This window comes from Salmo salar, chromosome 16 (assembly GCF_965601325.2).
Source record: "Salmo salar chromosome 16, fSalSal1, whole genome shotgun sequence".
Lineage (NCBI taxonomy): Eukaryota > Metazoa > Chordata > Actinopteri > Salmoniformes > Salmonidae > Salmo > Salmo salar.
Genome location: NC_138306.1, coordinates 51,950,885 through 51,966,539, shown reverse-complemented (window position 1 = coordinate 51,966,539; position 15,655 = coordinate 51,950,885). Strand labels below are relative to the sequence as shown.

General features: G+C 40.6%; 2 protein-coding genes across 4 annotated transcripts in view; one reads left to right on the top strand and one right to left on the bottom strand.

Annotated features, from left to right (window-relative positions):
* LOC106574150 (GRAM domain-containing protein 2B) overlaps positions 1-2,640 on the bottom strand; it is a 28,276-nt gene extending 25,636 nt beyond the window's left edge. For both annotated transcript variants that reach the window (XM_014149789.3, XM_045697381.1), the window contains exon 1: positions 2,429-2,640. In XM_014149789.3, coding sequence (XP_014005264.1) covers positions 2,429-2,616 — 188 coding nt within the window. In that variant the 5' untranslated portion in view covers positions 2,617-2,640. The remainder of the gene's footprint in view (positions 1-2,428) is intronic.
* Positions 2,641-2,782: 142 nt separating this feature from the next.
* Positions 2,783-15,655, top strand: part of gipc3 (GIPC PDZ domain containing family, member 3) — a 36,264-nt gene continuing 23,391 nt past the window's right edge. The window contains exons 1-3 of one of the 2 annotated variants that reach the window (XM_014149793.2): positions 2,783-2,908; positions 11,468-11,653; positions 12,635-12,815. In XM_014149793.2, coding sequence (XP_014005268.1) covers positions 2,885-2,908; positions 11,468-11,653; positions 12,635-12,815 — 391 coding nt within the window. In that variant the 5' untranslated portion in view covers positions 2,783-2,884. Of the gene's footprint in view, positions 2,909-7,375; positions 7,853-11,467; positions 11,654-12,634; positions 12,816-15,655 lie in introns of those variants that run through there. The other variant, XM_014149792.3, reaches the window with a different exon arrangement.

The window sequence follows — 15,655 nt, the reverse complement described above, 5'->3', positions numbered from 1 at the left end:
CCCTAGTTAAGAAATTCATGTTAGCAGCCAATATTAACTAAATATACAGGTTTAAAAATATATACTTGTGTATTGATTTTAAGAAAGACATTGATGTTTATGGTTAGGTACAGGTTGGAGCAACGACAGTCCTTTTTCGCGAATGCGCACCGCATCGATTATATGCAACGCAGGACAGGCTAGATAAACTAGTAATATCATCAACCATGTGTAGTTAACTAGTGATTATGATTGATTGTTTTTTATAAGATAAATGTAATGCTAGCTAGCAACTTACCTTGGCTTCTTACTGCATTCGCGTAACAGGCAGGCTCCTCATGGAATGCAACGTAAAGCAGGTGGTTAGAGCATTGGACTAGTTAACCGTAAGGTTGCAAGCTTGAATTCCCAAGCTGACAAGGTCAAAATCTGTCCTTCTGCCCCTGAACAAGGCAGTTAACCCGCGGTTCCTAGGCCATCATTGAAAATAAGAATGTGTTCTTACTGACTTGCCTGGTTAAAAATTTTTACACAAAAAATATATATTAATAATAAAAAAATATTTAAATTAAAACAAAAAAATAAATAAAATAATAATATGAATAAATAATAATAAATTCGGCAAATCGGTGGCCAAAAATACCGATTACCGATTGTTATGAAAACTTGAAAATCGGCCCTAATTAAATCGGCCATTCCGATTAATCGGTCGACCTCTACCACAGACCTTCTCATCCAATGGGTCTTGAGAGGGAGGCGAGAGGAAATCCAATTAAAATTCAGCCCGTCCCCGTTGATTCCCAGCTTCAACGTAGGACTATTTGAACTTCAAAACTACGCATCCTCCATTAGACAAGTACAGATTGTTATAACTGAACACTCGAGGACCTGAGCGATTACCCCCACCAATGTCACTTTCACATACCAGTAACAGTGAAAGAGATCACCTAGAGGGTCAGGGATAATAGGAAATCTAATTGTTTTCCAGAGGACTGAGGATGGAAAGTAACAGGATTTCTATTGTATGGGGCTTAAACGGTGATATTCTACGGCCAAGATATAAAAAGGGAAAGACCACCTGTGGTTGACCCATGGGGACAAAAAAATGATGCGTTTCCATTGACGATTTACCCTGGTGTTTTACCCTAAAGACTGACTTTTCTGTTTATATTTACACGGACCGGCAACCGTGTCTCATGACTCTGGCAGACATGCCCTGAATTGGGGCCAAGCCTCCGGATACTTTAACTGTCACTTACATAAATGGCTAACTGAACTTTAACACCTTGTCACAAAGAAACTGTCTTGAATGATGCAGGGATTGTTGATTCTGATAGTCTGTAGTGGCACACTGCGGATGAAAACAATAACACTAGAGCTGTCATTAACATCAAAACCCCAGTGACACACTGATGTGGGGCTAAGTCTCAATGGAAAAGAGAACATGTCTCCTGTGTGTCCCCTGCTGTGACAGCAATCCATACAGTCTCTGGTTATTCTCAGAGCAGGATCATCACCGTCATCAGCAGGAGAAATAAATAGTGGAGTCATTCTGATCCACATAGAGGTGCAGGAGGACGATGAGGTAATTGTGTTTTCCTCTGCGAGAGAGGCAATGAGATTTAGAACCTGAGCATTGGAAGATGCAATAACTGAACAATGTAAGCTGTCCATTTTCATAAAACACTCAACACATACCCCTTCTGTTAACAGTGGTGAAAAGTTAATATTATGGGCCTGTTTTAAATGTAAAGAAACTCACTTTCCTTGACTGTAGGCTTGCGTAATTTGTGAGTTTGGCTAGTTAGGGTGTCAATGATAATATGAAGGCCTGAGTGTAAAAAGTATTCATTCCACTGCGACCTAATTAAAGCATAACATCCAACACTAGCTATATTTATACAGCACAGCCAGCCATTTTTAAATCAGGAAGCTCTATGCATCAAAATACACGTGCCTTAGGTCCAGCTGTTTGCTCAACGAATGTTGACACTCCAAACAGCTGACGTGCATTTATTTGTGAGACAGTAAATATGATTACCTTTGAAAATGTGTTCAATAACAACTTTAGTTACATAGTTAGCTATGTCACCTAGGATGTAACTAACTAGCAAGGCTTGGCCTCATAACAAGTTACATATCGCACAGGGCTGTAACGTTATATGCACCCCTTGACGAACATAACGACTTGTGCAACAATAGTAATAACTATATAAAGCAATTAAGTGCACATGCTTAATGCAATGATACAAATATCTAGTTACGTTACATTGAACGCAAAACGTTGATATTAGCTAACTAAGTTCGTTTTTTTATAAGAAGCGGATAGCCAGCTAACGTTAGTCAGGTTAGCATCTGTTTGTTTGCACATCCACCCATTGGTACAGAGCGCTAAAGCTGGGCTAGCGGTTTCCGTAGAACAGTTAGTTAGCTAGCTAGCTATCCTTACCTTTCTTTCATGAAGTGCTTGATTCTGACGATTGCATTTTCATCCATTTTCCTCAGGAAGGTTTTCAATCGATCTGTCTTGTTTTCAAGCATTTTTCTTCCAACCGGTGTTCGACTCCAAACGCCGCTCCACCAGAGCTGTTTCACGCCGACTCCTGCGTGTTTTTCTCCCACTCCAGCTGTGACCATACATTACATTAGCTTAAATCGGACCAAGCCAATTGACCAATGAGAGAGGAGGAAAGTTATATATTAAAAAAAAAACAATGTCGTAGCAAACAAACCTTCCAATCAGTTCGCAGTACTTGTCTCTTCGTCTCCGCCCATTGCCTTTTATTGGACACAAAACCCGCGTCATTGTGCTATCAAAACGACAACGTGTGACCAAGAGATTGTACCTACAATTTGAAAGCATTTGGATCTTTCTTTATTTTGGGGGGGGGCCTAGTCTACTTCAATGATCTATTCTATGGTCATTTCAGTGAGTTCATATTTTAAATATATAATCTCTAGCGAAGAGAAGTGTGTGTGTGTGTGTGTGTGTGTGTGTTACAGGTATTAATTAGCCTGTTGTATGACTAATATTATATAGAGTTATGAACCTGGTTCAATCACCACCGCAGCAGGTCGTTTTTTTTATGTATAAATTCCTTAAATATTCAAGGACATGCCTGCCCTATGGTATATTATGCACAACCTATGTAGAGTGGCTTCTGTTTGTACATTGGTGGACGTTTTTATTATCTTATTTATTTAACTAGTGGATGTTGGTGGACGTTAATAAATCCTAGCTTTTTAAAAGCATCTGCCTATGGTATTGTTGCGTTTCAACATGACATCCTCTAAAACAGTGGCTCCAAAAGGAATTACGTTATGCCCAAAAAAAGAGGTAGGCTAAAAGCAGAGTCAGCTGCATCAAGTCTAAATAGTGAATACATTTAAATCAACTAAAATTTGTTAAACAAGACTGCAGTGGCATTCAAGAAGTATGTTGGTGCCTTTTGTTTTACACCATAGGACTGTGGCCAGTGACCACTGTCTGTCACCCTTCCCCCCCATTTCCTGTGAGGCAGAAACTGCAGCACCAAATGGTCATGATCACACCGCTTTTTTTTAATCCATGGCATTTGATTATAGTGTTCCCTGAAAATGCACATTACTTGCCATTTCACACTAATTTTGAAAGAACGTTGAGTCATTAATACGTTGGAAATCCTCAAGACGTTTCACAAAAAAAAAGATGACTCATCGGCAGTGGTACTTTTTGGGAGAAGTAGAATAGGCTTTTTTTATTTTAATTTTAAAGGCCCTCATGACAGACCAGCTCATATGACTACAGTATATGTTGGAACCGCCACTTCAGATAAGGAAACCGAGGAGGCACTGTAATGCCACAGCAAACACAAAGCCCCTTTCTTTGTTGAAAAACGATTGCAGAGTGCAGTATATCAATATGCAGCAAGTACTGCGTCCAAACTAATAAAAACATTTATTTCAGTAATTTTGCAGTGTAACTGCAGTTATTCTGCAGTTACTGCGTCCAAAATACTGCAGTTTCAAAACTGAAATCTGTTTTTGTAAGGGATACATCCCAAAATCCGCCTGACTAGGAAGATAAAGAGGGTGCTTATGTAACAGTATAGCTGCTGTCCCTCTCCTTGCCCCAACCTGGGCTTGAACCAGGGACCCTCTGCACACATCAACAACTGACACCCCACGAAACATCGTGCCACAAAAGCCGCAGCCCTTGCAGAGCAAGGGGAACAACTACTTCAGGTCTCAGAGCGAGTGACATCACCCAATTGAAACGCTATTAGCGCGCACCACTGCTAACTAACTAGCCATTTCACATCGGTTACACTTAAAGTAGAGGATTAGGAAACAAAGTTTATTAAAGAGTGGCAGGTAGCCTAGTGGTTAGAGCGTTGGGCCAGTAAAGGTTGCTGGATTGAATCCCCGAGCTGACAAGGTAAAAATCTGTCGTTCTGCCCCTGAACAAGGCACTGTTCCTGGGTAGGCCGTCATTGTAAATAATAATTTGTCTTTAACTGACTTGCCTAGTTAAATAAAAAAAGAGCTGGGAGAGGTTGATGGCTTAGAATTCCGCTCCGAATTTCTGCTTACTTCTCGAAAAAATGTTGTGTGCTCGAACAGCCCAAAAAACCCAAACCGAAGTTCAAAACAAACAAAAACATCAGAAAAATCAACAGAATATATGCACGAACTCTTCCGACCTGTTTCGACTGAAACCTTTATGGAGCTGGGAGAGGTTGATGGCTATACATTGATGATATTTTGAAAAGGAAATGCAGATCAGCTTTCATAATAATATGGGTGTGGTGGTCATTTTTCCTAATTGCTCAGTGGAGTCGGTTTTAATGAAGCATGATGATGGATTGTACTTTTTAAAATTAGATTTATATTCTTGTTCAGTGTTTTGTGGCTTACACTGAAAGAGCATTTGATAGTTAAATAAATGTTAAATTAAATAAATAAATATCTTTCATTCAGCCAGACCATAGTTCATCCCAGGCATTGGATCGCCCACACAGGAACACAGAGGAACTGAAGTTCACAACCAGATAGAATTGGAATAGAATAATAGCTTGAATAAAATATTTCAATTTATTGTAAACATTTAAAGGAGCTAAACATTGGGAACTATCTACAAAAATGTCAGTGCCTATAAATGATTGATATTAATAAATCCTTTCAGCCCTGTCTTTATTTATTCTGTTCATCTATCAATATTGACCATATGACTCATAAAAATGATATATGGTTTTATTGACATAGCCTATGGCAAACATTGGCCTGTTCAAATATTATTCACTACCTCAAAAGAAGGAGGAAATATCATGGGGACTTAAGAGAAGACCAAGAGTTTATTGGAAGGAAGAACACAAGAAGTATATTTCATTTGTGGCATATGATGCAAACGTAAGAAGATATCCCATGTGTATAAATTTCACAGATGTTCCAAAAATTTGGTCTCTCAGTTTTCTTTTCTTCTTCAAGGAAAAGTGAAAGACGTTCTTTGGTTAGAGAACATTATATCAGATGTTGTAAAAAGGGTATGTTTTGTCAGAACATTCCTCATTATCATTCTCTTTGAGTAATAGCCTTGTGATAAGAAACACCTTGGCTTTTAAAGACACAGCGAAGCCACAGCAGCTGCAGAATTGCAGGTTCAGCATGACTACAACAATGTACACACGCAGCCTGAGGAAAAAGACACTGCAAGTAGTCGCTCACCAAGATGATCTAAGCAGGAATATGTTTCAAGTTACGTACATCCCAGTCTAAATGTAACATATTGTAATGCAAAAGAACAACTGGATGACTTAAATAGGACATTGTTACAAGACAAGCAAAACACAGAAGTATAGTATATACTGTATATCATGGTTAAATAGTGCATTCTTCTTGACACACAATTGCTTTCCATATCAATGTTTTCATCATCAGTGTGTGTCTCTCAATTCAAGAGCATGCAGCTATGGTACAAGTACAAGTACAGTATCATCAACAAGAGCAAGAGTAATTTGCTGGTATTTCCATATTCAAGAGGGAGATAAAAGACCTTTGTGTCTTGGGAAAAGCCCAGACATGTCAGGGATCACAGGACATATTCATGCTCCTAAACCAACTTTTATAAATGTTTATTCACATTTTAAAAGAAGGCAAATAAATAAATTAGATACACCACTAATGCTAAAAAAAATATATATATACACTGAGTATACCAAACATTTCCTAATATTGAGACGCGCCCCCTCCCTTTCCTTCAGAACAGTCTCAATTTGTCGAGGCATGGACTCTACAAGATGTTGAAAGCATTCCACAGGGATGCTGGCCCATGTTGACTCGAATGCTTCTCACAGTTGTATCAAGGTGGCTGGATGTCCTTTGGGTGGTGGACCATTCTTGATACACACAGGAAACTGTTGAGTGTGAAAAAAACAGCAGTGTTGCAGTTCTTGACAAAAACCGGTGTGCCTAGCCCCTACTACTATACCTCGTTCAAAGGCACTTAAATATTTTGTCAAGCCCATTTACCCTCTTAGTGGTAAGCAAACACAATCCATGTCTCAATTGTCTCAAGGCTTTTAAAAATCCTTCTTTAACCCATCTCCTCCCCTTCATCTGCACTATTTTAAGTGGATTTAACAAGTGACATCAATAAGGAATCATAAAGTCAGTGTATTTCCAGTGTGCTGTAGTGGTAACATTCGCCAATCACATGACCCCTTGCGAGGGTGGGTCGAGCCCCTCTTGGCCACTTCCTGTACACCTCTTGATATCTGCCTCTCTCTCTGTACTTCACAACTATCCGGTAATGTTTTACTTCTAGTTTCCTAAACCTAGGGAATGTCCTGTGCTTTAGGTAGTCTACATAATTTTGCAGGATTGGTCCACGGTTTTGTGAATAACATGATAAAACTGCAGACATACATATCAAAGCTAGGTCTTACTATGATCTATCGTTACATCACAATATATTTCTTAACTTCTAAATAGTTGTTGGCACACATTTCAGCATGGGGTCGAATTAAACAACCATTTATCAGGCTAAGTACTCTTCCTGTGTATCCGTGGGCTGGCTGTAGGGTTAAAAAGGCCGACAAGTTGAGGAGGATCCACCCTGACTTTACTAATTCTTCATTAATGAGGACTGGAGGGACTTTACTCTCAGTACAGAGTGTTTCCTTACCACTAACATCGGGACATTGTCTGTCTACCGACTCCAGGTGACACGTGATATCATGGATATGGTCAGAGTTTTTAGCCCCTACCACAAACGTACCGTCCTTTTGGGGTCATGTGTGAGTCCCTTTACCTAGTGCCCAGACAGACGCTAATGTTGTTATATGAGGTCTTTATAAAGGCAGCTTAACTGGTGTGATATGTTTGTTGTTCTCCCTATCTGCTCTCGGTCTCCGGTGTCACACATACGATAGCCCGCTTCTGGGTGTTGGGTTTCCACCTGGCCGAGCAGGCCTCCTTGGGCTGCCGTTACCTGGCTACTCTCATCACTAATTCAGCAGCACCTAGGGTCCCAACTCTCTCTCTGGCCAGCTAGGGCAGCATACACCAGGACTCACGGAGGACCACCAACGCAGAGCTGGGGCTGATGCAGAACGGAGAAGAGATGAGCCCGCTAGCGCAGGACAGCAACAAGGCCGGAGGGCCGGCTTCAGAGGAAGAGGAGAAGAGCCAGACACATGGGGGTGTGGAGCCCTCAGCTCCGCCGCTGCCCCCCTCAGACCCGCCTCCGCCTGGGCCACCTGAGTACCCAAGGCCCAGGCTCGTCTTCCACACCCAGTTGGCCCATGGCAGCCCTACAGGCCGCATCCATGGCTTCACCAATGTCAAGGAGTTGTATGCCAAAATCGCTGAGGTGTTTCATATCTCTCCCTCGGAGGTACGGTAGGCTAGGGTGTTCTTTGTTCATTTCTGCTGACTGGTTAGGCCATTACAGTATATAATCTGATCATTTGGATGTTCTGCTTTTAGGTCATGCTGACAGTTTGGATTATTATGTAATGTATAAATAGTCTCCTTGTTTGGTTAAGGTTGATTGACTATTTTTGTCTCAAATTAGACCTGTTTCCATGATGTACTACACAATCATTTTCTCAGGATTATGTTCATAGTTTTGGACTTTGATCATTTTGACTTTTGATTAACTGTCACAGATGAAATACAAATAGTCAGTTTTAAAATAATTAATTAAACATTTCCAGAACATTCCAGAGCCGAATTCTGAGTGACAGGTGCAAAATTTGCCAAAATTATTAGTTACTGAGTTGTCTTTATGGTAACTAATGAACGCTTTTAACATCGAACATCTCCAATGTGAGGATGACCTTCTAGTAATGTCGTAAAAGCAGCTGGAAGAACATACAAAATGTCCTTGAGCGAAATCTACTGATCTGGTCTCAATGCCATGACAGATGACAGAAAGATATGGATGATTGAAGGTAGGTCAGGAGAATTATATAATATAGTTTCAAGAAGACATTTGATACTATAATACTTCAATACAGAAGGTTCCTTTTTTTTTACTGTAATACAGAAGGTTCCTTTTTTTACTGTAGTACCGAAGGTTCCTTTTTTAACTGTAATAGCGAAGGTTCCTTTTTTTACTGTGGGGGGGAGGTTGTTTGTCAATGTTCCTAATAATTCTGTAGTTTGTATATGTGATATTATAACGTGCTCTTTGTATTTAAGGCTTATTAGTGGGAGTACACTGAAATGTTCATAAATGTCTTCGTTTGTGCCCTTGTATTTTGCTCAGTGCTCTTGAATGCGAAACACATTCCAGCAAAAAGGACAAATAAAAGAAGTGAACAGTAGAAGAGCACAATCATATTCTGATTCTATTCGAACCATATTCTGATTCTATTCTGATCATATTCTGATCATATTCTGATTATATTCTGATCATATTCTGATTCTATTCTGATCATATTCTGATTCTATTCTGATTTTATTCTGATCATATTCTGATTCTATTCTGATCATATTCTGATTCTATTCTGATCATATTCTAATCATATTCTGATTCTATTTTGATCATATTATAATCATATTCTGATTATATTTATGATCATTTTCCAATCATATTTTGATCATATTCTGATTCTATTCTGATCATATTCTGATCATATTCCGATTCTATTCTGATTCTATTGTGATCATATTCTATTCTATTCTGATCATGTTCTGATCATATTCTGATCATATTTTGATCACATTCTAATCATATTCCGATTCTATTCTGATCATATTCTAATCATATTCCGATTCTATTCTGATCATATTTTGATCATATTCTGATTCTATTCTGATCATATTCTAATCATATTCTCATTCTATTCTGATCATATTCTAATCATATTCCGATTCTATTCTGATCATATTCTAATCATATTCCGATTCTATTCTGATCATATTCTGATCATATTCTGATTCTATTCTGATCATATTCTAATCATATTCTGATTCTATTCTGATCATATTCTAATCATATTCCGATTATATTCAGATCATATTCCAATTCTATTCTGATTCTATTCTGATCATATTCTGATCGTATTCCGATCATATTCTTATTCTATTCTGATCATATTCTGATCATATTCCGATTCTATTCTGATCATATTCTGATTCTATTCTGATCATATTCTAATCATATCCTGATTCTATTCTGATCATATTCTAATCATATTCCGATTATATTCGGATCATATTCCGATTCTATTCTGATCATATTCTGATCATATTCTGATCGTATTCCGATCATATTCTTATTCTATTCTGATCATATTCTGATCATGTTCCGATTCTATTCTGATCATATTCTGATCATATTCTAATCATATTCTGATTATATTTCTGATCATATTCCAATCATAATCTGATCATATTCTGATTCTATTCTGATCATATTCTGATCATATTCCGATTCTATTCTGATCATATTCTGATTCTATTCTGATCATATTCTGATCATATTCCGATTCTATTCTGATCATATTCTGATTCTATTCTGATCATATTCCGATCATATTCTGATTCTATTCTAATCATATTCTGATTCTATTTCTGATTATATTCTAATCATATTCTGATTATATTTCTAATCATATTCTGATTTATATTTCTAATTCTAGGCGTTTGGACAGGACAGTCTGTGTTCATAGGCATAAAAAAGTAAAGTCAGCAAGCTGGCAGCATTTCACATCACAACCTGCAATAAAGCTGTTGTCTCGCTTTCCACACAGGATTATTTATGCCTGTCCTTGAACTAGTGTCAATGACACCCAGCAAGGCTGAGACGAGAGTTTATACCACAGGAGGTTGGCGGGGCCATAATTGGGGAGGACAAGCTCGTGATAATGGCTGGAGCGGAATCAGTATCAAATACATCAATCACATGGTTTGATGCCATTCCATTCGCTCCATTCCAGCCATTATTATGATCCGTCTTCCCCTCAGCAGCCTCCACTGGTGTAGGTAACAAATGACCTACAGGTAATAAATGCAGAACTGAGAGGGAGTAAAACAAGTTGGGGTGGCAAATCCAGAAGGATCCAGGAAGTGAGAGCATGCTTATATTTCTGTCCCCAAAACTACCATTAAACTAACAAGATTGAAAACTATGATTAGTTGACCACTAGGTGAATCCAATGTGTTAGTGCTGGGCTGGAGAAAAGCCTGCATACACTGTGGCTCTCCAGGACCAGGATTGTCCTGTCCAGATAAGATCACAAAATGGCCACATGAAGGGCAGTCTCTTTGGTGAATCTATGTTGCAACACTGCCCTCTGCTGTTGGGATTGAGTAGTATGACATGGGAGTCAGGAGAGGTTTGTGAGTAATGTTAAAGGTTGAGTGTAGTATAGGGCACAATATTACGGAAAAATTTCAATACTACCAGAAGGGGATGAATGAGCCATCCTTCAGAGCAGGTTTCTTCCTTCGAGGAAGTTTTTGTGCCAAAGTTCCTCTGCTTTTGCTTGCTATTTGGGGTCTAGGCCAGGTCACTGTAAAAAAGACTTACTGACAACTGCTGATGTGAAAAGGGGTTTATGAATACATGTGATTGATTGATTGATTGTTTGACCAGAAAACAAAAATCTGTGTTCTTATTGGGCAAGTTCAGTTAATAACATTTCACTCTGTTTATAACTTTTTCTCCCTACTGAACACGACCCTGTCATCTCCTTTGATGTTGACGACCCTTCTTAAATTCCATACAGATCTTTAGATGTCATTACATTTTGCGGAGCTACAGTACTCTCCATTTAGAGGAATGTAGGCATATTTACTGAATTAAGATAAAAGCCACATCCATTCTTTCACACCACTTCAGGTTGTTCTATACTGCTGTGACTTAACAAGTTAAGGACGATGACAGATGAACATTTGAATGGTTCTTCTTTTGAATGGGATGACAATCATTCATGTTCCAAACTACCCTCATGTATTTCCTGCTGACCATTGCTCCTCTCTCTTTTCTCTGTGGGCATAGATCCTTTTCTGTACTCTGAACTCCCACAAGGTGGATATGCAGAAGCTGTTAGGTGGTCAGATCGGCCTGGAGGACTTCATTTTCGCCCACGTCAGGGGTGAGACCAAAGAGGTGGAGGTCACCAAGACGGAGGACGCCCTTGGGCTGACCATCACTGACAACGGAGCAGGGTACGCTTTCATTAAGGTAAAAGCCAGACGTAAAGTAAGTAAGTAAACCTTATCCGAGTCAGAACGTTCCATAGACGTAAAAGCCAGAGGTTAAAGGTCAGAGTAAAAGGCCAGGTTTTAAGTGAAGAGAGAGGTCATGTTCCCCCTGCTCAGACTTTGCATGTATCAACCAATGGTTGCGCGCCATGTCATCGTCTGTGCAGTCTGGCACCAGATTGCTATAACATGATGTGGTTAGATGATATTTAAAATAGTTCTGACATGAGTCAGCAAAACCTGGGCGGAGGAATGCGCCCTGAAACATACTGTGAAACCAGATTAAAACATTTAAGGACTCTGCCATATTTTAGTAGAGGGAAATACAATACGATGAGGCTCTGCTTCCACGACACTCTGTTACCTTTCCCTTCCTCCAAACTATGGTCAAATTTGTCACAAAGCAGACTCAAGGCGGTCTTTGAGATGAACTGTATTTTCGCCTACATGATAAAGGCCTATCTGTCCTACACAATGTGTTTTTGGAGCAAAACAATGCATTTTAACCACAAAATAACAACAAAAAACTGTCAAATAGTTTTGCTTCCCACCTGACTGAAGCTTCCCTGTAACATTTTCCTGACTTATGCCTAAGCAATAAAGCCAGAGGTGGTGTGGTATATGGCCAATATACCACAGCTATGGGTTGTTCTTTATGCACAACGCAACACAGAGTGCCTGTATACAGTCCTTAGCTGTGGTATATTGGCCATATACCACAGACCCCCGAGGTGCCTTAATTGCGTAATTAGAAGAGTAAAAATAAACATTTTGTCATACCCGTGGTATACGGTCTGATATAACACGGCTTTCAGCCAATCAGCATTCAGGGTTCGAACCACTCAGGTTATAATGATGAAAATGTAGTAGTGTAGCCTAGATACTTAACAAGATGTCAACAATTAATAGGATTAGGTAGATGGACTACATCCTACCCAGACCCTGTCTGTTTCTTCTGCAGAGGATAAAGGAAGATAGCACCATTGACCAGCTCAAGACTGTATGCGTGGGCGATCACATTGAGGCCATCAATGACCAGAGCATTGTCGGGTGTCGGCACTATGAAGTAGCTAAGATGCTAAAGGAGCAACCAAGGGGAACACCCTTCACACTACGTTTGGTAGGGCCCAAGAAAGCCTTTGGTGAGTAACTAATTCATAGGATGTTGTTGAGGTAACAGTTTCATCCGAGGCAATACTCATTCATTGATTATTTGAAGGATCTTTTATGATTTAGAATTTTTGGGGGGGAGGGGTAGATCAGTTTTAATATTGCGGATAAATTGTAGCTACCATCAATGTACTTGTCTGCATCATTTCCAATCCCCCATATATTTTTGGGGTAAATATATACAGTACCAGTCAAAAGTTTGGACACACCTACTCATTCAATGGTTTATTTTTTTTAAACAATTTTCTACATTGTAGAATAATAGCGACAACATCAAAACTATGAAATAACAGTTATGGGATCATGTAGTAACCAAAAAATTGTTAAACACATCATAATATATTTTATATTTGAGATTCTTCAAAGTAGCCACCTTGATGACAGCTTTGCACACGCTTGGCATTCTCTCAACCAGCTTCACCTGGAATACATTTCAAACAGTCTTAAAGGTGTTCCCACATATGCTGAGCACTTGTTGGCTGCTTTTCCTTTACTCTGTGGTCCAACTCATCCCAAACCATCTCAATTGGGTTGAGGTTAGGTGATTGTGGAGGCCAGGTCATCTGATGTAGCACTCCATCACTATCCTTCTTGGTCAAATAGCCCTTACACAGCCTGGAGGTGTTTTGGGTCATTGTGCTGTTGAAAAACAAACGATAGTTCCACTAAGCTCAAACCATCGTTGGCTTATCGTTGCAGAATGCTGTGGTTGCCATGCAGGTTAAGTGTGCCTTGAATTCTAAATAAATCACAGACAGTGCCACCAGCAAAGCACTCCCACACCATCACACCTCCTCCTCCGTGCTTCACGGTGGGAACCACACATGTGGAGATCATCCGTTCACCTACTCTGTGCCTCAAAGACAAAGCGGTTGGAACCAAAAATCATCAGACCAAAGGACAGATTTCCACCGGTCTAATGTCCATTGCTCGTGTTTTATGGTCCAAGCAAGTCTCTTCTTCTTTTTGGTGTCCTTTAGTAGTGGTTTCTTTGCAGGAATTCGACCATGAAGTCCTGAATCACGCAGTCTTCTCTGAACAGTTGATGTTGAGATGTGTCTGTTACTTGAACTCCAATTAGCTGGTTGATAATATGCTAAATGGCATATTATTACTAGTAGTTCCGGTTTCATTTTGTTTTTAATGAACAGCTGCAATACAGTTTATGCATATGGAGTTATAAGTACTGCAAAGACATCTTGACTCCACAGCATGAAGATAAAAAGTTGTCTGACTCTGGAGCTGTAACCTCTAATTCAGGGCTCTCCAACCCTGTTCCTGGAGCGCTACCATCCTGTAGAGTTTCTCTCCAACCCTGTTCCTGGAGCGCTACCATCCTGTAGAGTTTCTCTCCAACCCTGTTCCTGGAGCGCTACCATCCTGTAGAGTTTCTCTCCAACCCTGTTCCTGGAGTGCTACCATCCTGTAGGGTTTCTCTCCAACCCTGCTCCTGGAGCGCTACCATCCTGTAGAGTTTCTCTCCAACCCTGTTCTTGGAGAGCTACCATCCTGTAGGGTTTATCTCCAACCCTGTTCTTGGAGAGCTACCATCCTGTAGGGTTTCTCTCCAACCCTGTTCTTGGAGAGCTACCATCCTGTAGGGTTTCTCTCCAACCCTGTTCTTGGAGAGATACCATCCTGTAGGGTTTCTCTCCAACCCTGTTCCTGGAGAGCTACCATCCTGTAGGGTTTCTCTCCAACCCTGTTCTTGGAGAGCTACCATCCTGTAGGGTTTCTATCCAACCCTGTTCCTGGAGAGCTAGCATCCTGTAGGGTTTCTCTCCAACCCTGTTCTTGGACAGCTAGCATCCTGGAGGGTTTCTCTCCAACCCTGTTCTTGGAGAGCTACCATCCTGTAGGGTTTCTCTCCAACCCTGTTCTTGGAGAGATACCATTCTGTAGGGGTTCTCTCCAACCCTGTTCCTGGAGAGCTACCATCCTGTACGGTTTCTATCCAACCCTGTTCCTGGAGAGCTAGCATCCTGTAGGGTTTCTCTCCAACCCTGTTCCTGGAGAGCTACCATCCTGTAGAGTTTCTCTCCAACCCTGTTCTTGGAGAGCTACCATCCTGTAGGGTTTCTCTCCAACCCTGTTCTTGGAGAGATACCATTGTGTAGGGTTTCTCTCCAACCCTGTTCCTGGAGAGCTACCATCATGTAGGGTTTCTCTCCAACCCTGTTCTTGGAGAGCTACCATCCTGTAGGGTTTCTATCCAACCCTGTTCCTGGAGAGCTAGCATCCTGTAGGGTTTCTCTCCAACCCTGTTCTTGGAGAGCTAGCATCCTGTAGGGTTTCTCTCCAACCCTGTTCTTGGAGAGCTACCATCCTGTAGGGTTTCTCTCCAACCCTGTTCCTGGAGAGATACCATCCTGTGGGTTTCACTCCAACCCTGTTCTTGGAGAGCTAGCATCCTGTAGGGTTCTCTCCAACCCTGTTCTTTGAGAGCTATCATCCTGTAGGGTTTCTCTCCAACCCTGTTCTTGGAGAGCTAGCATCCTGTAGGGTTTCTCTCCAACCCTGTTCTTGGAGAGCTACCATCCTGTAGGATTTCTCTCCAACCCTGTTCCTGGAGAGATACCATCCTGTGGGTTTCACTCCAACCCTGTTCTTGGAGATCTAGCATCCTGTAGGGTTCTCTCCAACCCTGTTCTTGGAGAGCTAGCATCCTGTAGGGTTTCTCTCCAACCCTGTTCTTGGAGAGGTAGCATCCTGTAGGGTTTCTCTCCAACCCTGTTCTTGGAGAGATACCATTCTGTAGGGGTTCAATCCAACCATGTTCTTGGAGAGCTACCATCCTGTAGGGTTTCTCTCC